Source organism: Natator depressus, chromosome 10 (assembly GCF_965152275.1).
Source record: "Natator depressus isolate rNatDep1 chromosome 10, rNatDep2.hap1, whole genome shotgun sequence".
Lineage (NCBI taxonomy): Eukaryota > Metazoa > Chordata > Testudines > Cheloniidae > Natator > Natator depressus.
Genome location: NC_134243.1, coordinates 83,927,512 through 83,952,752, shown reverse-complemented (window position 1 = coordinate 83,952,752; position 25,241 = coordinate 83,927,512). Strand labels below are relative to the sequence as shown.

The window sequence follows — 25,241 nt, the reverse complement described above, 5'->3', positions numbered from 1 at the left end:
GTCCACTTCAGCACTTCCCTGAGCATCTGGCCTCTCATTTGAAGTCAGTGGGTGGTGCTTTTGCCAGGGCTGAATTAGGTCTTAAGCCCCACAAATGAAAGGATAGAGAAACACTTATGGCTAAACTAATTTTTCAAAGCAAAATGTATTAACTAAGCTGCCTCAGGATGGGATAATATTGCTATGAAAAATAGACTTCAGAAAGGACAAAACTACTTTCTCTCCACAAGACTTTCAGATTATCCCTGGAAAAAGCTTTCTCAACTTTTAACTCATTATTGAACTATAGAACTATTTTCTGTAAGAAGCAAAGTGGTGGACGTGTTGTTCCTTGACTTTAGCAAAGCTTTTGACACGGTCTCCCATAGTATTCTTGCCAGCAAGTTAAAGAAGTATGGGCTGGAGGAATGGACTATAAGGTGGATAGAAAGCTGGCTAGATTGTCGGGCTCAACGGGTAGTGATCAATGGCACCATGTCTAGTTGGCAGCCGGTATCAAGCAGAGTGCCCCAAGGGTCGGTCCTGGAGCCGGTTTTGTTCAATATCTTCATAAATGATGTGGAGGATGGCGTGGATTGCACCCTCAGCAAGTTTGCAGATGACACTAAACTGGGAGGAGAGGTAGATATGCTGGAGGGTAGGGATTGGATACAGAGGGCCCTAGACAAATTAGAGGATTGGGCCAAAAGAAATCTGATGAGGTTCAACAAAGACAAGTGCAGAGTCCTGCACTTAGGACGGAAGAATCCCATGCACCGCTACAGACGAGGGACCGAATGGCTCGGCAGCAGTTCTGCAGAAAAGGACCTAGGGGTTACAGTGGACGAGAAGCTGGATATGAGTCAACAGTGTGCCCTTGTTGCCAAGAAGGCCAATGGCATTTTGGGATGTAGAAGTAGGGGCATTGCCAGCAGATGGAGGGACATGATCGTTCCCCTCTATTTGACATTGGTGAGGCCTCATCTGGAGTTCTGTGTCCAGTTTTGGGCCCCACACTACAAGAAGGATGTGGAAAAATTGGAAAGAGTCCAGCGGAGGGCAACAAAAATGATTAGGGGACTGGAACACATGAGTTATGAGGAGAGGCGGAGGGAACTGGGATTGTTTAGTCTGCGGAAGAGAAGAATGAGAGGGGATTTGATAGCTGCTTTCAACTACCTGAAAGGGGGTTCCAAAGAGGATGGATCTAGACTGTTCTCCGTGGTAGCTGATGACAGAACAAGGAGTAATGGTCTCAAGTTGCAGTGGGGGAGGTTTAGGTTGGATATTAGGAAAAACTTTTTCACTAGGTGGGTGGTGAAACACTGGAATGTGTTACCTAGGGAGGTGGTGAAATCTCCTTCCTTAGATATTTTTAAGGTCAGGCTTGACAAAGCCCTGGCTGGGATGATTTAGTTGGGGATTGGTCCTGCTTTGAGCAGGGGGTTGGACTAGATATTCTATGAATAGCTCCCACTCTGAAATTTATGCCACTATGTGTTTACTCTTTCCAGGTTAGGTTCACATTAAAAATAGCATTGTGAAACTCTCTCTAGTTGTATGTTAGACTTGTACATACAGAGTAATGAAATTTCAGTAAAACAATTAAAACACATTTAGGTAGTAATCTTAAAAATGAGTTCCTTCCTCCTATGGTTTAAATACCTCACTGCTCTGTTTATATAACTTATTTGGAAGTGTCTAGAATGGGGAAGTAGAAAGAACAAAGATGTGAAACCACAGGATGAGTATGTTGGAGATATGAGGTGGGGGGACATGTAGCTCTCTGTCTTATGCAGTGGATGACTCTTCCATAACCAGTTGAACTGTGAGGTCTGTAAGGTCCCTCTCAGGCACACTTTCTCTTCCCCTCAGTCAAGGTCACTAAACATGCTTCTCTCTGCATTTGTGCATCAACCTAACCTGCTCCCAAAGCCTGATGCTGTCTGCATGGAGCAGCTCAGTCTTGTTTAATGGAATGGATTAAAAGACTTGCAAGCATAAACTTGGATAGAGCTGCAGAAATCTAATTAGAGGCCCTCTGTGCTCATTGAAGCCTTCACCGCAATGGAACAAACGACCAGGGTGTACAAATGAGAATGTCAGAACAAAGGGAATGAACAAAGGATATTAGAGGGGTAGGATTACTTTGTCTTGATAAAAGTTAAAGCTTATTAACTTGCATCTTCATTCTAAACACCAGGGTCCCATTTCAGCCTTTGAGGTCCTAAAAAAAATTGCTGGAGAAAGCTGACAGACAGTCTTGGAGGCTGCAGTCCTTTAGCCGCACAATAGGTACAGCCCAGAAAATGTCGTACAAACTTTCCTCCATATTTTCCTTTACCAATGTATCTCGGTCTTGAACTGGATCAACTACCTACAGTGCTAAGAAAAGATTTTGGTCTTCATGGTCCATGCGGTCTTAATGTCAATAGACAGGTCATCAAGATACTCCTTTTCGACGAATTCATGTGTGTTAAAGTCAGAAAAGACCATTGTGTCTCTAATCTGATTACCACATAACATGGATTATAGAATTTCACCCAGTGATTTCTGCACTGAGCTAGATCAGATCTTTTTAAAAGTCCCTGATGAAGAATCCACCACATCCCTTGGTAATCTGTTTCAGTGGTGAATTACCCTTTCATTAAAAAGCTGCATTTCTTTTCCATTTTGAACTTTGCTGACTTCAGCTTCTAGCCACTGGATCATGTAATGAGTTGGTCAACTAGTTTAAAGAGCCCTCTAATATTAGTTGCCTTCTCCCTGTGTAGGTAACTATAGACTGGTAGAGTTGTCTCTTAAATATCTCTTTGATAAGCTACATATATCAAGTTTCTCTCTAGCCTTTAATAGTAAACCAGGGTTTCTAGACCACGTCCTTTTTTAAAGTGGATACCATAACAGGACACTCTACTGCAGTAGTGGGCTCACCAATGTCATGTATAGAGGTAATATTACCTCCCTACTCCTGTGCCTCATTCCTGTGTTAATACATCCCAGTATTGTTAGCCCTTTTTGCAACAGCATTGCATAGGGAGGTCGTGTGCAGTTGGTTATCTACAATGACCTTCCACATAATTTTCAGAGACACTGCTTTCCAGAATACAATCTCAATCTTTCCCACCTTAACCAAATTAATTGGGAGGGGGAGAGAGGGAAGAGTAGACTGATGGGGGAGAAACATACATATGCATGCCAAGCAGTCTTTTCCAGCAAGGAAGAGAGAAGAGCAAATGACTCATGAATCCATTACTGGCTTTACAGTGCAAACCTAAATTTATCTGATAGGTGCTTAAATACTACCATGATGATTGTATAGAAAACCCTTAAACAGATAGAGGCAGGAGGCTATGTATGTTGGCATGATATGGATACTTACATATTCAAAACTGGACTCAAATCTTTTCTGGTTTAAAAAAAAAAGCATTAACATAGGTTATAATGATTTCTTGTTACCAACAGACTGGCTGGATTTGTAAAATAAGGATAATGCTCACTTATCCCACAGGGATGGCAAGGCTGTATTACAGTTTGCAAAGTAGTTTGAGATCCACTTGTGAACAGTTCATGTCAGCACAAAATGAAATGTACAGATGGTCACTGTATTATGCAATCTTCTGTCTCGGGAGTTCCTTGTACATCCAAAGGGACTGAATACAATTCTGCTCCATCTTTGCCAGCTGACCCACCTCTGATTAACAGCTGATTTTATTGGTACTTTCAGTGGTTTAAGATGGGCTTCACTATGTTTAAACTGGTGACTTAGTGGTGAACACATTTATCCACTGAGTCACTTAGGCCTAGCTCCTCAAAGATATTTAGGTGCTGAAGGTTGAACTCAATGGGAGCTAAGTGCCTAAATATCTCAGGGATCTGGGTCTTAGTCCCCAGTCCACTCACCAGTGTACTGGGGCTAATTCAAAACTTACTGTTTGATTTTAGGATCATCACCCTTCGCAGCAGAACCAGTGTGGGTTACATGGGATTTACTTGCGGGCCTTCTGTACAGGGCTTGATTCAGTGCTGCAGCCCTATCGACAGGCATTGCTTGACCTGGAGCAGGAGGTAAGGGAGAGAAAATTGGAGGAAGAAGCTGTGCTCTATTCAATGTTATGAGCTGAAATACTGTGCAGGGGTGTCTTCCAAATTGCTGCTGTGAGGTTCCACTATAACCCACTGGTCAGTGTGCTACATGTCCCCCTCTGTGTCTGATCCACTCTGTCATCCATAGAGAATGCAAGTGTCACAGTCCTCAGATTCAGATCCTCATTCTCTAGGTCAAGCTCTGAAGGTCCTTGGTTAAATCTATGGTGTGTCAGCCAAGTTGGTAGGCGTCACACCATCTCTTGGGTAGATTCACTTTGAGTCAATGCCCAGTGATTGCATGGGCTGCTCACTCTCATCAAAGTAGCAGCCTGAAGGGGGATATGATTCAAAAGTCTCTGTGAAAAGATCTATGTGAGCTAAAGTTATTGGGACTTTTGAGGGTACAGTTCTGCTCTTTACCTTTTTCCACCAAGGTTTAGTGCTATAGATTAGAGGCTTATTTTGGTTTTTACTAACTTTTCTGTTGTTGCAGTTCCTGGCTGACCCTCACCTCTCCATCTCCCACATTAACTACTCCCTGGATCAGGTATGTTCCATTTGTTGTCATCTTACTACTGGTATATACAGCATGTGCAGTGTTGCAGAGCTACCATTGTTACTAAAACTTTAATTTCTGATGTTTGTACACTTAAATTCCGAGCACTTAAATACACTTAAAGTTGTATTAATGTCATCTCATCTCTGCAGAAGCCATGGTCTCTCTTCCAGGGACATCCAGAACACTAAGTGGGGCCAGTGAGGTGATAGACTGATAAACTACCACAACCAGCTGCTGTCCGTACTAGCCCCTAAATGCCCCATCCCTACATATCGCTACTTAGGACCCTATTTTTACATGTTGGTCCTTGCTTTGCAGTTCCAACTCCTCTTCCCCTCAGTGATGGTTGTGGTGGAGCAGATCAAGACCCAGAAGGTACAGTAACTAGGAGCAGGTTTCTCTGTAGCAGAATCTGTTGTTCCCATCCATTCCCTTAAGTTAAAATTGCATGATGGTGTAAGTGACACCAGATGTTTGACAGAGCTTGTCGGAGATAGGTAGATGGGGCTCCTCAGGAAACATTTGCTTTTCCTTTCAGAGTTTGTATCTTCCTCCTGAAGACTGCATGGTTCAGGCCAGGGAAGGTTTTTGAGGATCAGCAAGAATGAAGCGCTGGCTTAGTCAGAACCATCCATATGTGCTCCCTGTGTATGGAGCAGATTATCTATTTACAGGCTATGGATTGGTTTTTCACTAATGTCAGTGAGGCATCTTGGACACTGCTCATTTGGTGTCACTTACATAAATAGATGGAGAGACTAAGGCAGAAAAATTGTATGGTGGAGGTAGCCCAGCAGCATGAAGCTTGTGCACTGATATCAAATTCCCTTATTTTCCCTTTGGTAATTTACAGATTTGCGGGGGAGGGAGTGAGCTGGTAAGACTGTAATTGGAGCTGGTGGGAATGGAAGGTTGTGCATTTCTGTGGTTGGGGAAAGAGATTCTGAGACAGGTTTGAATGGAGAAACAGAGGGAAAGGTTTGGAGCAAGGATGGAAGCAGATGAGTTTTGGGGGTGGGACTGCACAGAGTCTTTGTCTTGGATCACATTTAATTCACAGTAGAAAAGTATGGAGCACATTTTCCACCTTTACTGTGTGTTGATGACTGGGATTTCTTTTTCTTGAGTCTTATAAATCCAAAGGACAAGGCAGGAAAAACAGGATTTCTGACTTCACAATACATGAAATTAAACTGTCCTCTAGCCAGTAACAGGTGGTTATGGGAGAACTTGTGTGTTGGAGTCCACAAGTCTGCTGGGCCCTTATGTGGGGTGTGGGAGGAGGGTATATAAGAACATACGAATGGCCATACTGGATCAGACCAAGGGTCCATCTAGCCCAGTATCCTGTCCTCGGACAGTAGGCAGTGCCAGGTGCCCCAGAGGGAATGAACAGAACAGGTAATCATCCAGTGATCCATCCCCCTGTCGCTCATTCTGAGCTTCTGGCAAACAGAGGCTAGGGACACCATCCCTGCCCATCCTGGCTAATGGCCATTGATGGACCTATCCTCCATGAAATTATCTAGTTCTTTTTTGAACCCTGTTCTGGTCTTGGCCTTCACAACATCCTCTGGCAAGGAGTTCCACAGGTTGATTGTGCATTGTGTGAAAAAATACTTCCTTTTGTTGCTGCCTATTAATTTCATTTGGTGACCCCCTTGTCCTCGTGTTATGAGAAGGAGTAAATAACATGTCTTATTTACTTTCTCCTCACCAGTCATGATTTTATAGACCTCAGTCATATCCCCCCTTAGTCATCTCTTTTCCAAGCTGAAAACTCCCAAATTTATTAATCTCTCCTCATATGGCAGCTGTTCCATTCCCCTAATGATTTTTGTTGTCCTTTTCTGAACCTTTTCCAATTCCAATATAGCTTTTTTGAGATGGGGCAACCACATCTGCACACAATATTCAAGATGTAGGTGTACCATGGTTTTATATAGAGGCAATATGATATTTTCTGTCTTCTTATCTATCCCTTTCTTAATTATTCCCAGCATTCTGTTTACTTTTTTGCCTGCTGCTGCACATTGAGTGGATGTTTTCAGAGAACTATCTACAATGACTCCAAGATCTCTTCTTTGAGCTAATTTAGACCCCATCATTTTATGTACATAGTTGGGATTATATTTTCCAGTGTGCATTATTTTGCATTTATCAACACTGAATTTCATCTGCCATTTTGTTGCCCAGTCACCCAGTTTTGAGAGATCCTTTTGTGTAACTTTTCGCAGTCTGCCTGGGACTTAACTATCTTGAGTAGTTTTGTATAATCTGCAAGTTTTGCCACCTTGCTGTTTACCCCTTTTTCCAGATCATTTATAAATATGTTGAATAGGACTTGGCCCAGTACAGATCCCTGGGGGGATACCATTATTTACCTCTCTCCATTCTGAAAACTGACCATTTATTCCTATCCTTTGTTTCCTTTTAACCAATTACCGATCCATGAGAGGACCTTCCCTCTTATCCCATGACAGCTTACTTTGCTTAAGAGCCTTTGGTGGGGGACCTTGTCAAAGGCTTTCGGAAAATCTAAATACACTATATCCACTTGTCCACATGCTTTTTGACCCCCCCCCAAAGAATTCTAGTAGATTGGTGAGGCAGGATTTCCCTTTACAAAAACCATGTTGACTCTTCCCCCACAAATTATGTTAATCTATGTGTCTGACAATTTTGTTTTTTAGTATAGTTTCAACCAGTTTGCCTGGTACTGAAGTCAGGCTTACCGGCCTGTAATTGCCAGGGTCACCTCTGGAGCCCTTTTAAAAAATTTGTGATATATTAGCTATCCTCCAGTCATTTGGTACAGAAGCTGATTTAAATAACAGGTTACAGACTACAGTTAGTAGTCCTGCAATTTCACATCTGAGTTCCTTCAGAACTTTTGGGTGAATACCATCTGGTCCTGGTGACCTATTACTGTTTAGTTTATCAATTTGTTCCAAAACCTCCTCTAGTGACATCTCAATCTGGGACAGTTCCTCAGATATGTCCATTTAAAAATAATGGCTCAGGTTTGGGAATCTCCCTCACATCCTCAACCGTGAAGACCGATGCAAAGAATTCATTTAGTTTCTCCGCAATGGGCTTATCGTCCTTGAGTGCTCCTTTAGCATCTCGATCATCCAGTGGCCCCACTGGTTGTTTAGCAGGCTTCCTATTTCTGATGTATTTTAAACATATTTTTGCTATTACTTTTTAAGTCTTTGGCTAGCTGTTGTTCAAATTCTTTCCTGGCCTTCCTAATAATATTTTTACATTTCATTTGCCAGAGTTTATGCTCCATTCTATTTTCCTCTCTAGGATTTAACTTCCACGTTTTAAAGGATGCTTTTTTGCCTCTAACCGCTTCTCTTACTTTGTTGTTTAGCCATGGTGGCCCTTTTTTGGTTCTCTTACTATGTTTTTTAATTTGGGGTATACGTTTAAGTTGAGCCTCTATTATGGTGTCTTTAAAAAGTTTCCATGCAGATTGCAGGGATTTTACTTCTGGTGCTGTACCTTTTAATTTCTGTTTAGCTAACCTCATTTTTATGTAGTTCCCCTTTCTGAAATTAAATGCTACAGTGTTGGGCTGCTGTGGTGTTTTCCCCACTACAGGGATGTTAATTTTATATTATGGTCACTATTACCAAGTGGTCCATCTGTATTCACCTCTTGGACCTGATCCTGTGCTCCACTTAGGACTAAATCAAGAATTGCCTCTCCTCTGGTGGGTTCCAGGACTAGTTGCTCCAAGAAGCAGTCATTTAAGGTGTCAAGAAACTTTATCTCTGCATCGCATCTTGAGGTGACCTGTACCCAGTCAATATGGGGATAGTTGAAATCCCCTATTATTATTTTTTTATTTTAATAGTCTCTCTCATCTCCCTGAGCATTTCACAGTCACTATCACCATCCCGGTCAGGTGGTCGGTAACATATCTCTACTGCTATATTCTTATTATTTGAGCATGGAATTACTATCCATATTTCCCCTACCTTCCAGTTCTCACTGAGACCCATGCACCATTTCCATTGTCATTGCAAAGCCTTCTTTGTACATTCAGCCGTAAGTGTAGCATTTGAACATCTGAAACTTCGGTACAGAATCAAGGGAAGATTTCTCACTGCAAATCCAGTTTGACCACTTTGTTTCTTCTGCAGATTCATGGCTGTCAACTCCTGGAGACTGTCCATAAACACAGCTGTGGGGGGCTGCCCCCTGTGCGTAGTGCACTGGAAAAGTAAGGAGATTCACTAATACTACTGCTTGGCTATTATGCTCTTGTAACAGCTGAAGTTAGTGCCAAAATATCTTCTCTCTTTAGCTATAACAAATAGAGATATGTCTAACAAGAGCCCTGTGCAATCTGAAAGGCAGGAGTGGAATGCTAAGCTGATAGCCCTGAAGGCTCAAGTCCTCTGTTTATGTATAGGATAAGTACACCATAGACAGCTGCAGTACAAGCTTCCTTCACACACTGAACTGCCAGTAATCTCACTCCTGAGCTTGTGAGGCATTTCCTATGGTAGATGGGAGTTTAGTCTCCCTGGCCTTTCTGCTGAGACTGACAATGAGGGAAAGTTATGACTGGCTTAGGAATGGCTTTGTAAGTCTGTCTCCCACCCCCGCACTTCTCCCCTTACCTAATGCAATTTGTGTGGAAGTTGCAATGGAAGAAGTTCCATTGTGTCAGCCGACCCCCTGGAACATAGATTGGAGATTCAGATATGGGGTGATTTGATTGGTTGAATATTACTAGAAATGGGTTCCCTTGGAGGAGGAAATTAGGGCACTGACTTTCCAGGTGCAGATCATGGAGCTGCTAAGATGGCAGCTAAGTGAGTAGGAGCAGTTTGATCCTACTTCGTGTGAGGGAGGTAAACAAACTGTACTTTAATGGCACACTCAAGGCCTCCCACCTTCCTCCATGAGCAAATTTCACTTCTAAGCACTTCAGTTCTCACCATGCTGACTGACCACCTTAGAATCATAGAATATCAGGGTTGGAAGGGACCTCAGGAGGTCATCAAGTCCAACCCCCTGCTCAAAGCAGGACCGATCCCTAACTAAATCATCCCAGCCAGGGCTTTGTCAAGCTTGACCTTAAAAACATCTGGGGAAGGAGATTCCAACACCTCCCTAGGTAACGCATTCCAGTGTTTCACCACCCTCATAGTGAAAAAGTTTTTCCTAATATCCAACCTAAATCTCCCCCACTGCAACTTGAGACCATTACTCCCTGTTCTGTCATCTGCTACCACTGAACAGTCTAGAGCCATCCTCTTTGGAACCCCCTTTCAGGTAGTTGAAAGCAGCTATCAAATCCCCCCTCATTCTTCTCTTCTGAAGACTAAACATCCCCAGTTCCCTCAGCCTCTCCTCATAAGTCATGTGTTCCAGTCCCCTAATCATTTTTGTTGCCCTCCGCTGAAGGTTTTCCAATTTTTTCACATCCTTGTAGTGTGGGGCCCAAAACTGGACACAGGACTCCACATGAGGCCTCACCAATGTCGAATAGAGGGGAACGATCACGTCCCTCCATCTGCTGGCAATGCCCCTAATTATACATCCCAAAATGCCATTGGCCTTCTTGGCAACAAGGGCACACTGTTGACTCATATCCAGCTTCTCGTCCACTGTAACCCCAAGGTCCTTTTCTGCAGAACTGCTGCCGAGCCATTCGGTCCCTAGTCTGTAGTGGTGCATTGGATTCTTCCGTCCTAAGTGCAGGACTCTGCACTTGTCCTTGTTGAACCTCATCAGATTTCTTTTGGCCCAATCCTCCAATTTGTCTAGGTCCCTCTGTATCCTACCCCTACCCTCCAGCGTATCTACCTCTCCTCCGAGTTTAGTGTCATCTGCAAACTTGCTGAGGGTGCAATCCACACCATCCTCCAGATCATTTATGAAGATATTGAACAAAACCGGCCCGAGGACCGACCCCTGGGGCACTCCACTTGATACCAGCTGCCAACTAGACATGGAGCCATTGATCACTACCCGTTGAGCCCGACAATCTAGCCAACTTTCTATCCACCTTATAGTCCATTCCTCCAGCCCATACTTCTTTAACTTGCTGGCAAGAATACTGTGGGAGACCGTGTCAAAAGCTTTGCTAAAGTCAAGGAACAACACGTCCACCACTTTCCCTTCATCCACAGAGCCAGTTATCTCGACATAGAAGGCAATTAGATTAGTCAGGCATGACTTGCCCTTGGTGAATCCATGCTGACTGTTCCTGATCACTTTCCTCTCCTCTAAGTGCTTCAGAATTGATTCCTTGAGGACCTGCTCCATGATTTTTCCAGGGACTGAGGTGAGGCTGACTGGCCTGTAGTTCCTGGGATCCTCCTCCTTCCCTTTTTTAAAGATGGGCACTACATTAGCCTTTTTCCAGTCGTCCAGGACCTGATCGCCATGAGTTTTCAAAGATAATGGCCAATGGCTCTGCAATCACATCCGCCAACTCCTTTAGCACTCGCGGATGCAACGCATCCGGCCCCATGGACTTGTGTTCGTCCAGTTTTTCTAAATAGTCCTGAACCACTTCTTTCTCCACAGAGGGCTGGTCACCTCCTCCCCATGCTGTGCTGCCCAGTGCAGTATCTGGGAGCTGACCTTGTTCGTGAAGACAGAGGCAAAAAAAGAATTGAGTACATTAGCTTTTTCCACATCCTCTGTCACTAGGTTGCCTCCCTCATTCAGTAAGGGGCCCACACTTTCCTTGACTTTCTTCTTGTTGCTAACATACCGGAAGAAACCCTTCTTGTTACTCTCAACATCTCTTGCTAGCTGCAACTCCAGGTGTGATTTGGCCTTCCTAATTTCACTCCTGCAAGCCCGAGCAATATTTTTATACTTATCCTTGGTCATTTGTCCAATCTTCCACTTCTTGTAAGCTTCTTTTTTGTATTTAAGAGCAGCAAGGATTTCACTGTTAAGCCAAGCTGGTCGCCTGCCATATTTACTATTCTTTCTACACATTGGGATGGTTTGTCCCTGTAACCTCAATAAGGATTCTTTAAAATACAGCCAGCTCTCCTGGACTCCTTTCCCCCTCATGTTGTTCTCCCAGGGGATCTTGCCCATCAGTTCCCTGAGGGAGTCGAAGTCTGCTTTTCTGAAGTCCAGGGTCTGTATTCTGCTGCTCTCCTTTCTTCTTTGTGTTAGGATCCTGAACTCGACCATTTCATGGTCACTGCCTCCCAGTTTCTCATCCACTTTTGCTTCCCCTACTAATTCTTCCCAGTTTGTGAGCAGCAGGTCAAGAAGAACTCTGCCCCTAGTTGGTTCCTCCAGCACGTGCACCAGGAAATTGTCCCCTACATTTTCCAAAAACTTCCTGGATTGCCTGTGCACCGCTGTATTGCTCTCCCAGCAGATATCAGGGTGACTGAAATCTCCCATGAGAACCAAGGCCTGCGATCTAGTAACTTCTGCGAGTTGCCAGAAGAAAGCCTCGTCCACCTCATCCCCCTGGTCTGGTGGTCTATAGTCGACTCCCACCACGACATCACCCTTGTTGCTCACACTTCTAAACTTAATCCAGAGACTCTCAGGTTTTTCTGCAGTTTCATACTTGAGCTCTGAGCAGTCATACTGCTCTCTTACATACAGTGCAACTCCCCCACCTTTTCTGCCCTTCTTGAACAGCTTATATCCATCCATGATAGTACTCCAGTCATGTGAGTTATCCCACCAAGTCTCTGTTATTCCAATCACATCATAATTCCTTGACTGTGCCAGGACTTCCAATTCTCCCTGCTTGTTTCCCAGGCTTCGTGCATTTGTATATAGGCACTTGAGGTAACCTGCTGATCGCCCCTGTTTCTCAGTATGAGGCAGGATGCGTGGTGTGTATTTCGTTCTGATTGTTATATACACTGCCTTCTTTCACTTTCCATTATGCTTGGTCCCCAGGATCCTGGCTGTGTGTCATGGAGTCATGTATAAGCAGCTCTCTGCCTGGATGCTGCATGGACTGCTCCTAGATCAACATGAAGAGTTCTTTGTTAAACAGGGCCCATCTTCTGGGAATGTCCCTGCCCAGCCTGAAGAAGAGGACGATGACCTGGGAATTGGGGGATTAACAGGAAAACAGTTGCGAGAGCTGCAGGATCTGGTGAGATTGTCATGTTTTAACCTGCATTCTCAGAGCATTAGAGAATGTAGTCAGAAATCTGTCTTTTTCTGCTTCAATGAAAGATCCATGACTTAACAGGCATTAATAAGCCATGGTAGGATGACAAATCAATGAGATACTGTAATATGCAGCTACAAACTAGGCAAAAAGGACTGGTGAGGTCATAGAGGTGAGGGATTTGGAATGTTTTAAGGATTGTGCCACACATAAGGCACACATACGTCAAACAAGAAAGGAAGCAGGAAAGTAAGAAAAGGAGAAAAGTTTAGCATGGATAAATGGCTAAGTCCAAGAGGTTCAAACTAAGCAGATATCCTTCAGAAAAGGGAGATTCAATTCTAGTGAGGCCATTAGAAAGGATCAGATTACACCAAGTAAAGTGAGGAGGTGGGTGAGGTAATATTTTTTATTGGACCAACTTCAAGCTATACAGAATTCTTCAGGTCTGGGAAACTTAGCTGTGACTCTTTAGCACCTTTCCTAGACTTGAAGAAAGGCTCTGTATAAGTTCAAAAGCTTGTCTCACCAACAGAAGTTGGTCCAGTTAAAGTTATAACTTCACCCACCTTGTCTCTCTAATATCCTGGGACCAATACTACATCAGCCTGATCACCTTAATCGATCGGTCCATCAGCCCGCATATAGATTGCACCGATCACAACACGTCTTCCATTCTTCTTTTATCCTGGCCTTCCTTCTCTCGGAGGCGGGTGGTGGTTGTCGGGGACTCTCTCTCCTCGGGGAGACTGAGTCATCTATCTGCCGCTCCGACCGGGAAAACCGAGAAGTCTGCTGCTTGCCAGGAGCTAGGATTCACGATGAGAGAGACGAGAGACTGCCGAGACTCATCAAGACCTCGGATCGCTACCCCTTCCTGCTTCTCCATGTGGGCACCAATGATACTGCCAAAAATGACCTTGAGTGGATCACTGCAGACTATGTGGCTCTGGGAAGAAGGATAAAGGAGTTTGAAGCGCAAGTGGTGTTCTCGTCCATCCTCCCCATGGAAGGAAAAGGCCTGGGTAGAGACCATCGAATTGTGGAACTCAACGAATGGCTACGCAGGTGGTGTTGAAGAGAAGGCTTTGGATTCTTTGACATGGGATGGTGTTCCAAGAAGGAGGCGTGCTAGGCAGAGATGGGCTCCACCTAATGAAGAGAGGGAAGAGCATCTTCGCAAGCAGGCTGGCTAACCTAGTGAGGAGGGCTTTAAACTAGGTTCACCAGGGGAAGGAGACCAAAGCCCTGAGGTAAGTGGGATACAGGGAGGAAAGCGCAAGGGGGGAGGACTCCTGCTTCATACTGAGAAAGCGGGATGATCAGCGAGTTATCTCAAGTGCCTGTACACAAATGCACAAAGCCTGGGAAATAAGCAGGGAGAACTGGAAGTCCTGGCACAGTCAAGGAATTATGATGTGATTGGAATAAGAGAGACTTGGTGGGATAACTCACATGACTGGAGTACTGTCATGGATGGATATAAACTGTTCAGGAAGGATAGGCAGGGCAGAAAAGGTGGGGGAGTTGCATTGTATGTAAGAGAACTGTATGACTGCTCAGAGCTCTGGTATGAAACTGCAGAAAAACCTGAGAGTCTCTGGATTAAGTTTAGAAGTGTGAGCAACAAGGGTGATGTTGTGGTGGGAGTCTGCTACAGACCACCGGACCAGGGGGATCAGGTGGACGAGGCTTTCTTCCAGCAACTCACGGAAGTTACTAGATCGCAGGCCCTGGTTCTCATGGGAAAATTCAATCACCCTGATATCTGCTGGGAGAGCAATACAGCGGTGCACAGACAATCCAGGAAGTTTTTGGAAAGTGTAGGGGACAATTTCCTGGTGCAAGTGCTGGAGGAACCAACTAGGGGCAGAGCTCTTCTTGACCTGCTGACAAACTGGGAAGAATTAGTAGGGGAAGCAAAAGTGGATGGGAACCTGGGGGGCAGTGACCATGAAATGGTCGAGTTCAGGATCCTGACACAGGGAAGAAAGGAGAGCAGCAGAATATGGACCCTCGACTTCAGAAAAGCAGACTTTGACAGCCTCAGGGAACTGATGGGCAGGATCCCCTGGGAGAATAACATGAGGGTGAAAGGAGTCCAGGAGAGCTGGCCGTATTTTAAAGAATCCTTATGGAGATTACAGGGAGAAACCATCCCGATGTGTAGAAAGAACAGTAAATATGGCAGGCGACCAGTTTGGCTTAACAGTGAAATCCTTGCTGCTCTTAAATACAAAAAAGAAGCTTACAAGAAGTGGAAGATTGGACAAATGACCAGGGATGAGTATAAAAATATTGCTCGGGCTTGCAGGAGTGAAATCAGGAAGGCCAAATCACACCTGGAGTAGCAGCTGGCAAGAGATGTTAAGAGTAACAAGAAGGGTTTCTTCAGGTATGTTAGCAACAAGAAGAAAATCATTACTGAATGAGGGAGGCAACCAAGTGACAGAGGATGTGGAAAAAGCTAATGTACTCAATGCTTTTTTTGCCTCTGTCTTCACGAACAAGGTCAGTTCCCAGACTACTGCACTGGGCAGCACAGCATGAGGAGGAGGTGACCAGCCCTCTGTGGAGAAAGAAGAGGTTCGGGACTATTTAGAAAAGCTGGACGAGCACAAGTCCATGGGGCCGGATGCGCTGCATCCGAGAGTGCTAAAGGAGTTGGCGGATGTGATTGCAGAGCCATTGGCCATTATCTTTGAAAACTCATGGCAATCGGGGGAGGTCCCGGACGACTGGAAAAAGGCTAATGTAGTGCCCATCTTTAAAAAAGGGAAGAAGGAGGATCCTGGGAACTACAGGCCAGTCAGCCTCACCTCAGTCCCCGGAAAAATCATGGAGCAGGTCCTCAAGGAATCAATTCTGAAGCACTTAGAGGAGAGGAAAGCGATCAGGAACAGTCAGCATGGATTCACCAAGGGCAAGTCATGCCTGACTAATCTAATTGCCTTCTATGACGAGATAATTGGCTCTGTGGATGAGGGGAAAGCATTGGATGTGGTGTTCCTTGACTTTAGCAAAGCTTTTGACACGGTCTCCCACAGTATTCTTGCCAGCAAGTTAAAGAAGTATGGGCTGGATGAATGGACTATAAGGTGGATAGAAAGCTGGCTAGATTGTCGGGCTCAACGGGTAGTGATCAATGGCTCCATGTCTAGTTGGCAGCCGCTATCAAGTGGAGTGCCCCAAGGGTCGGTCCTCGGGCCAGTTTTGTTCAATATCTTCATTAATGATCTGGAGAACGGTGTGGATTGCACCCTCAGCAAGTTTGCAGATCACACTAAACTGGGAGGAGAGGTAGATATGCTGGAGGGTAGGGATAGGATACAGAGGGCCCTAGACAAATTGGAGGATTGGGCCAAAAGAAATCTGATGAGGTTCAACAAGGACAAGTGAAGAGTCCTGCACTTAGGACGGAAGAACCCCATGCACCGCTACAGACTAGGGACCGAATGGCTCGGCAGCAGTTCTGCAGAAAAGGACCTAGGGGTTACAGTGGACGAGAAGCTGGATATGAGTCAACAGTGTGCCCTTGTTGCCAAGGAGGCCAATGGCATTTTGGGATGTAGAAGTAGGGGCATTGCCAGCAGATGGAGGGATGTGATCGTTCCCCTCTATTCGACATTGGTGAGGCCTCATCTGGAGTACTGTGTCCAGTTTTGGGCCCCACACTACAAGAAGGATGTGGAAAAATTGGAAAACGTCCAGCGGAGGGCAACAAAAATGATTAGGGGACTGGAACACATGACTTATGAGGAGAGGCTGAGGGAACTGGGATTATTTAGTCTGCGGAAGAGAAGAATGAGGGGGGATTTGATAGCTGCTTTCAACTACCTGAAAGGGGGTTCCAAAGAGGATGGATCTAGACTATTCTCAGTGGTAGCAGATGACAGGACAAGGAGTAATGGTCTCAAATTGCAGTGGGGGAGATTTAGGTTGGATATTAGGAAAAACTTTTTCACTAGGAGGGTGGTGAAACTCTGGAATGCGTTACCTAGGGAGGTGGTGGAATCTCCTTCCTTAGATATTTTTAAGGTCAGGCTTGACAAAGCCCTGGCTGGGATGATTTAGTTGGGGATTGTTCCTGCTTTGAGCAGAGGGTTGGACTAGATGGCCTCCTGAGGTCCCTTCCAACCCTGTTATTCTATGATTATGAGGCACCCTCAGACTGAAGTGTCAGCAGAGGAGGGAGATATTAGAATGAACTGATAAATTAAGAACAAGTCGTCAGGACTGAGCAGTCTTCATCTAAGAGTGTTGGAGGGACTTGAGAACAAAGTGGCTGAACTGTTAACAAAAATATGCAAATACTTCCTGAAATCCACTATTAAATTGGAGAACCAGCGAGAGTAGCAATTCAGCTCTTTAGAAATGGTACTGAGGTGATCCTTGGATTATGGACCAGTGAACCTTATTCATCAGTACCAAGACAACTGGTTGAAATACTGATTAGAGAGTTACGAAATATCTAGATTAACATAAGGACAAAGTAGCACTGCTCCTGTTAAGGAAAATCATGCATTTCTACTTTACAGAACGTCTGAATATGTTAACAGAATATTGGATAAAAGAGAACCAGTTAATATAACACTGTATTTTCAAAAAGCCTTTCGTATGCAGCTTTCAAGGAAACAAATTACTGAAGGAGTGAGAGGCTGCTGGCATAGATTAGGAACAGGCTAAAACACCACTGGAATCAGTTAGACTTACCTGTATCTTAATAATGTAGGGTGGGTTTGCCTTTTTGCCACCTTATTTACATTGGTTTTCCTCTCTCTTGTTTTTTTGTCCCTGGCACCTTTCTTTCTGTTTGTTCCCCCAATCCCTCTTTCTGCCTGGCCTTGTGTTTTCTACTGCTTCCCCGTTCATCTCACTGGGGGTTGTGATAGCGCCTGATTGAGGAGGAGAACATGTTAGCACCGTCTCTGAAACAGTTTTCTCTGCGAGTCGAAATGTTACCATCATACATACCTGTGCGGGTTGCTGAGAAAATCCTCTTTGTGGGAGAATCAGTACAGATGTTTGAGAATCAAAATGTGAACCTGACCAGAAAAGGTAGGAAACAGCTGTCTGGCTTGTTTACTTGGCTCCTTGCCAGAACTTGGCTTCCCCATGGTCTTTGTTCATTTTGATTAACCAGAGAATACTTTCCAAAGAGTTGTATGATACATCTCTCAATACTACGATCTTTGGTTTGTCTGGATGCGTCTGAGAAGAGTTTTAAATAGTTGGCGCACCTTCAGTGCAAGAACCAGCACTTACTTTGGACTTACAAGCCATGCTTTGAAGCTATGGAGGTTTCTACTCCCTCCCATTTAGCTCTTAAAGTTGTGGTTATCACAGCAGCCAAGAATGTGTATTCAGGTGTTTCTGGCTGACTCACCCTTCAGTGTTTCATAGAGAAAAGCTTGTCTATATCAACACCTAAGATCCTGCCAGAAGGATGCCCAAATTCTATCTCATCCAGTATCCTAGTCTTCCCCCCCCTCACCCCATATCTCACAACTTTCCAGCAGAAGCAACATGGCACAAGTTGGCTATAAAGAGGCTTAGAGCAACTATCAGTATCCAGTCTTGTTAGTGATATAAATGCTGTTTTAGCTCCTTATGGTTTAGAAACCCGTTCCATCAGATGAGGCAAGCTCTCAGAGCTGATGTGATGAATGCTTTCCTCTGAGACCTACCACAGAGCTCCATTCACATTTTCACTCAGCCCTGATCTCTCAGCTTTGGAGTCATGCGCAGATGCCAGTACAGGGACAGCAGTGGTCATGTGTCCATCCCCCACCCCGGACAAATGACTTCATAGCTATTAGGACCACAGGCAAAAGTTTGTCAGACGATTGTTGGGGAGGCAATAATTAGTGCAACTTAGCCCTGAAACTCTGTAGCACAGTTGACTGTGTGGATGCAGTAAAATCTGTGCACTATCAAAATCAACAGCTCCTTTGCTGGCATACTTCCTGAGTTCCCCCTCCTCTCCCCACCTCACTTCAGTCTCCCTTAATATTTCCTCTTCATCAGAAGTGGACCCCCATCAAGCATCCTGGAGAGCCTCCCACCTTGGGTTCAGAGGTCTTTACATGGCGATTCCACTGGGAGTGTACACTGCCACACCCCTTCACGGTATCTCCCTCGCTTATGCCTCAGCCAGTGAGTCAGCTGAGGCACACACTGGTTTGCCAGCACAAGGGTGTCTGCCACTAGCAGGCGCAGTAAGAGGTGGCATGGAGCTGGTAGCTGAGGGTGGTGAGGAGAGCAGCTACCACCTCTCAACCCCATCCCGCAGTCCATCCATGGATCACCAGCTGGAATTCCTGCTCTGATGTTCCACCTGCTGTTTGTCAGAGTGAATACTAACTGGTGAACCATCAGAGTCTCGCCAGCTGAGGCGTGGCACAGCTGAAGCAGGGGGGTTTATTATTGGTGGGGCAGGGCACATGTGAGAGAGCATGGGTCGGGGAGAAGGGGTAGTAGGATCAGAGTCCATTCCTGGGTAGGAGAGATTCTGTGGGGGGCCATTCCCAAAGGGGGCATGGTGTGGAGGTAGAAACAGAATGGGACTTGCAACCAACAAACTAAGTTGTCACTGCTGAGCCAGCCAAGATGAGCCTGCATCCAGTTATGGGGGGCGGGGGTGCGCAATGTAGACACAAAGGCAAACCTTAGACCAGGTGAGGGTGACTAGTGAGGATGCGCTTCATTCAGTATTCTTGTGTAGACAAGGCCAAAGACAGTAAAAGAGAGGGGCTTGGTTTTTAGCTTAGTTGGTCAAAAAATCTGATCTGAGTCCTGGATTGGGATGGAACTAGCAGGAAACATCATTGCTTGCAGAGTGACAGATGCTTTGCTATTGTGACAAGCCACTCTGTTGGCTCTCTGGAAATGTTCCACTTACTAGATGGCCTAGAGCTGTAGGTAAGAAGTAATTTGTTGTCCAATGAGTAAGCGACTTTGAGCATGAAGGGCTGGCAAAATGTTCCTAGGCAATCCACACACACAACTTTACTGGGCAAAGACTGCTGAACAGTCTGTTAGTAGCTTACCTGGAAAGTATCTTGCTTTTTTTGTACTGTTTTACTTCAGTCCAGATGCTCTTCCCTTTTCTGGGTAGGCTCCATCTTGAAGAACCAGGAAGACACTTTTGCTGCAGAGCTACACCGCCTCAAGCAGCAGCCACTCTTTAGTCTGGTGGACTTTGAGGCTGTGGTTGACTGGATTCGGAGCACAGTTGCTGAGGTAATCCAACATATCGGGGTCCTGGGTCCACAACTCCTACCAGGGGCTTAAACACTTTAGAACCGTATGCCTCTCTCTTTGCAGCATAGAAACACCACATGGACCAAATCTTTTGGGAGGGAATGTGCTTGAGGGAATGCTGACTAGATCCCAAGGATAGCTAGGGAGAGAAGCATGAACCCCTGGAGAGCTCCTTGATTCTAGAAGATGGTGTGTCTCAGAACCTGCAGAGTGAGTGAGTTCTGGGGAAGGTGGGACACTCTCCAGAGCTCATGAGGTGAACAGGCATGGCAGGAGCAGGCAGTGGAACTGGAGACTTTACAGGGCTCCTGAGCTGTATGTTGTCAATTTTTAGTGAGACAAGGAAATTAATGGACAACTATTGCTTATTTGCTGTGGGAGGGGGAAAAAAAGGAGTTAGTGTCCGCAAACTTTAAAGGTTTTTGACTTCTAAAACTGTACTGAGAGAGGATAATGCTAGAGGATATTTGTTTATTGAATGTACATTGATAGTGTACTTGTATATCTATTTATCAGATTATATGAAAAGTGGGTATTTGAACATTTACCTACCCTCCTTTATTTTTTCATTTCCATACTTTTAAATACTTAGTTAAAATATACATATCAAGGAGAGTTACAGTCCGAAACACCCGAAGAAGCAACTTTAATGAAGTTTTGTCTGTTAATTATAAAACTTGTCAGTAGAGCCCATATCAGTGGGAACCTCAGAGGAATAATGCTAGTTCCCAAGCCATCCCCCTGAGGGAAGTGAGTTGAAATAAAGCATTTCCTAGGAGGGGGGATGGAGTTGGTTTGGTAACAGAGTTTGACTCCATTACAGTTTCTTATAAGAGCTACTTGTATTTGACTGATATTTAAGATTGCTGCCAAAAGTAATCATGATGGTGTGAGTTAGAGGGTTCGTTAATTACTAACATGGGCTGCCAGCAAACGGATACTCCCTCTTCTTATTCTGCCCTAGTTTTGGATGGATTCAGTTATATGTAGACTTTTTTTTTAACCATGCTCATCATCATGGTTTTCTGAGTGTGGTAGCTAATGTTCTGATTGAGTAGGTTCAGTTAAGAACACCGAGTTTGGAGTGCTGGGTTCTGCTGAGCATGTTCTGGTTTCTCCTTAGCACCTATGGAAGCTGATGGTAGAAGAATCAGATTTACTAGGACAACTGAAGGTAACATAACTATTTCTCTGAAAAAGCTGAAATTGAGAGATTTTTAAATTAGTTCTTTCCCATCCAGTGTCCACACTCATTTTCTGTGTTTGCCTCCATTGGACAAAGCTGTTCTCGCCTCCTGTATCCTAGAAATGGGAGAGCATGGCATGATCTTTCAGGGTCTACGATAGAATCAGAGAAATGTAGGGCTGGGAGGGAGCTCAAAGCCATCAAGTCCAGTCCCCTGCACTGAGGCAGGACCTCAGTGCCTGACCATTCCTGACAGATATTTGTCTAACCCAGGAGTTCTCAAACTTCATTGCACTGCGATCCCCTTCTGACAAAAAAAAAAAATTACTTCCATGACCCCAGGAGTGGGGGACTGAAGCCTGAGCCTGCCCATCCAAGCCCCACGGCCCTGGCTGGGGGTCCAAAGCAATAACTCAAGGGCTTCAGGTTGGAGGGGCCTGTAACCTGAGCCTGCCACCTAGAGCTGAAGCCCTCAGGCTTCGGCTTTAGCCCTGAGTGGCGGGGCTCAGACTTTGGCTTTAGTCCCCGGCCACAGCAAGTCTAATGCCAGCCCTGACGACCCCATTAAAACAGGGTCGCGACCCACTTTGGAGTCTCAACCAAGAGTTTGAGAACTGCTGGTAACCTGGTCTTAAAAACCTCCAGTGATGGGAATTCCACAAATTCCCTTCGAAGCCTGTTCCAGAATTTAACTACCGTTATGGTTAGAAGAATTTTCCTAATATTTAACCTAAATCTCCCTTGCTTCAGATTAAGGCCATTACTTCTTGTCCTACCTTCAATGGACATGAAGAACAATTTGATCATCATCCTCTTTATAAACAGCCCCTCATGTATTTGAAAATTATTAGGTCTCCACCTCCCCCCATGCCAAATCTTCTTTTCTCAAGACTAAACTTGCCCAGTTTTTTTAAACGTTTCCTCATAGATAGGGCCCTACCAAATTCACGGCCATGAAAAACACATCATGGACCGTGAAATCTGATCTTCCCCTGTGAAATATGGTCTTCTGTGTGCTTTTACCCTATATTATACAGATTTCATGGGGGAAACCAGTGTTTCTCAAATTGGGGGTCCTGACCCAAAAGGGAGTTGCAGGGGAGTCACAAGGTTAATTTAGGGGGGGTTACAGTATTCCCATCCTTACTTCTGCATTGCCTTCAGAGCTGAGCGGCCAGAGTGGCGGCTGTTGGCCGGGTACCCAGCTCTGAAGGCAGTGCCTCTGCCAGGAGGCAATCCCATACCATGCCACCCTTACTTCTGTGCTGCTGCTGGAGGCGGCTCTGCCTTCAGAGCTGGGCTCCCGGCCAGCAGCCGCCACTCTCCAGCTGCCCAGCTCTGAAGGCAACGCTGCCACCAGCAGCAGTGCAGAAGAAAGGGTAGCAGAACCGCAACACCCCCCACCCACCACCACCACAATAACCTTGTGATTTTTCTCCCCCCGCCCCAACGCCTTTTTGGGTAAGGAACCCTACAATTACAATACTGTGAAATTTCAGATTTAAATAATGAAATAATGAAATTTATGATTTTTTTAAATCCTATGACTGTGAAATTGACCAAAATGGACTGTGAATTTGGTAGGGCCCTACTCATAGATCAGTTTTTCTAAACCTTTTATTATTTTTGTTGCTGTCCTCTGGCCTCTCTCCAATTTTTCAACATCTTTCCTAAAGTGTGGCTCCCAGAATTAGAGACAGTGCTCCAGGTGAGGCCTCACCAGGGCTGAGAAGAGCAGGACAATTATCTCCCACGTTTTACATACGACACTCCCATTAATACACCCCAGAATATCAGCCTTTTTTACAATTGCATCACATTGTTGATTCATATTCAGTTTGTGATCCACTATAACCCCAGATTCTTTTTAGCAATCTAAACCTAGCCAGTTATTCTCCATTTCATAGTTGTGTGTTCGATTTTTCCTTCCTAAGTGCAGTACTTCACGCTTGTCTTTATTGAATTTCATTTTGTTAATTTTAGACTAATTCTCTAATTTGTCAATGTTGTCTTGGATTCTAATCCTGTCCTCCAAAGTGTCTGCGCTCCCCCTTAGGTTGGTGTCATCAGCAACTTTTATAACCACACTCTCCACTCCATTATCCAAGTCATTAATGAAAATATGGAAGAGTTCCAGACCCAGGACTGAACCCTGTGGAACCCCAGTAGATATGTCCTTCCAGTTTGACAGCAAACCATTGATAACTACTTTGAGTATGGTCTTTCAACCAGTTGTGCACTCACCTTATAGTAATTTTATCTAGACTATATGTCTCTAATTTCTGTATGAGTCATTCTCTAGGATTTACCCGAGTGTGTGTGTTTTGCAATCTGCATCTTGGAGAGATGGCAAGACACCACAGACCTTTGGGACATAAGATGGATTCTTCCCAAAACCAGAAATCCTCCTCTGGAGATTCAGGTTGTACAGCTGCTCTTTAAAATGGTACAAACTGCAGTCCATCCAGTAATGAAAGCAGACACTATAAACCAGGAAAGGTAAGTGTGGGTTTTATAGTTTCTGTTCAATTCTTTAGTGTTTTGAATTTAAATGTTTTTCTTCACAGATTATTAAGGATTTTTATCTACTGGGGAGAGGAGAATTGTTCCAAGCCTTCATAGACACTGCACAGCACATGTTAAAAACCCCACCCACAGCTGTAACTGAACATGGTGAGTAATCATAATTCAGTTGCCAAGACCTGCTTGCTCTGCCCACTGTGGCAAGAGGACAGCCAGCCCTGCCCAGCACAGCAAGTGTGAGACTCGTTCAATTTCTTGAGCAGTCACCAAGGATGAACCTGTATTTTCCCACTGCAGCATGCAGCTCTCTTAACATTGCTCTGGATAGTCTCCATGACATCAGAGCTAAGCAGGTGTAGGTGGCAGTGTGCTGTAGAGAACAACCCTGCACTGTCCACGGAGTAAGATCAACTAAATTGGATCTAAAAGGGCTTTTCCTTCTCTTATATTGATAATTTACCAAACAATTGCCTAGTAATTTGGTAAATTACTTTGCAAACACGAGGAGGTCATATCTATGGATTAGTGCACTGGGAGAGAGAAGCTGCCATCTTGGCATACAGAAGCACCCCCTTTACTTCTTAGAGATGATTACATGCGGGTTGCTGAACTAGAATGTAGAGTGTCATACAGACTGGCATCCCTTCATGACTGTGTCAAGTATCCCATGTGGTAGGGCAGGTCAGTGTTCCAAAGCTGAGGCAGGAAATCACTGAGAGGGATGGGAACTAGTTGCAATTTAGAAGATTGCCATTGAGTCCCAGCATGAGCTACTAAGGACTGAGTAGAATTCTCAGCCTCTGGCCCCGTAGCAACTCTGTGGTTGGTGTCAGTTGCACCTTGATGCTCTCTGTGACATTCATGCTCTTTCCCTATCAGATGTCAATGTGGCGTTCCAGCAGTCTGCTCACAAGGTGTTGCTAGATGATGATAATCTCCTTCCTTTAGTCCACCTTACCATTGAGTATCATGGAAAAGAGCATAAAGGTATTGAGTTGTGCCTGCTTTTTAAGGGTGGGGGTAGTAGTGCTGGCTGCTTCAGTCTCTATTCATACTGCAGACTTTTAGGATTAAGAAATTGTAACTCTCTGTGCTCCCTCTCCTCTTTGGCCTTCATGACTCAGGAGTTTCTCCTCCCTCCCGCACACCACATTGTACGTTTGGACTCCCTGCCGCTGCTGCCTCTCCTCATTCAGTTCTTCCCTTCTTTGTTTATTACCAGGTACGTCACTCCCCACTAAATCTGTACACGGGTTAAAGTTCAGCAATTCCATTCTTTTCCAGATGCTTCTCAGGCTCGGGAAGGGCCTTCCCGGGAGTTATCTCCCCGTGAAGCCCCCACATCTGGTTGGGCAGCTCTGGGACTCTCTTATAAAGTGCAGTGGCCATTGCACATCCTCTTCACTCCTGCTGTCTTGGAGAAGTGAGTACCAGATCCTTGTCTGTTCACTGTAGGCATCCCACCTCTGAAGTTTCAGGCACACAGTGATTCTCTATCCTTCACACTG

General features: G+C 44.9%; 1 protein-coding gene across 2 annotated transcripts in view; it reads left to right on the top strand.

The window, feature by feature from the left end:
• TUBGCP4 (tubulin gamma complex component 4) overlaps positions 1-25,241 on the top strand; it is a 38,741-nt gene that overhangs the window by 1,894 nt on the left and 11,606 nt on the right. The window contains exons 3-13 of one of the 2 annotated variants that reach the window (XM_074966738.1): positions 3,925-4,047; positions 4,562-4,615; positions 4,946-5,002; positions 8,782-8,861; positions 12,542-12,743; positions 17,654-17,819; positions 19,879-20,003; positions 21,148-21,198; positions 23,778-23,883; positions 24,613-24,720; positions 25,018-25,156. In XM_074966738.1, coding sequence (XP_074822839.1) covers positions 3,925-4,047; positions 4,562-4,615; positions 4,946-5,002; positions 8,782-8,861; positions 12,542-12,743; positions 17,654-17,819; positions 19,879-20,003; positions 21,148-21,198; positions 23,778-23,883; positions 24,613-24,720; positions 25,018-25,156 — 1,211 coding nt within the window. The remainder of the gene's footprint in view (positions 1-3,924; positions 4,048-4,561; positions 4,616-4,945; positions 5,003-8,781; positions 8,862-12,541; positions 12,744-17,653; positions 17,820-19,878; positions 20,004-21,147; positions 21,199-23,777; positions 23,884-24,612; positions 24,721-25,017; positions 25,157-25,241) is intronic. The other variant, XM_074966740.1, reaches the window with a different exon arrangement.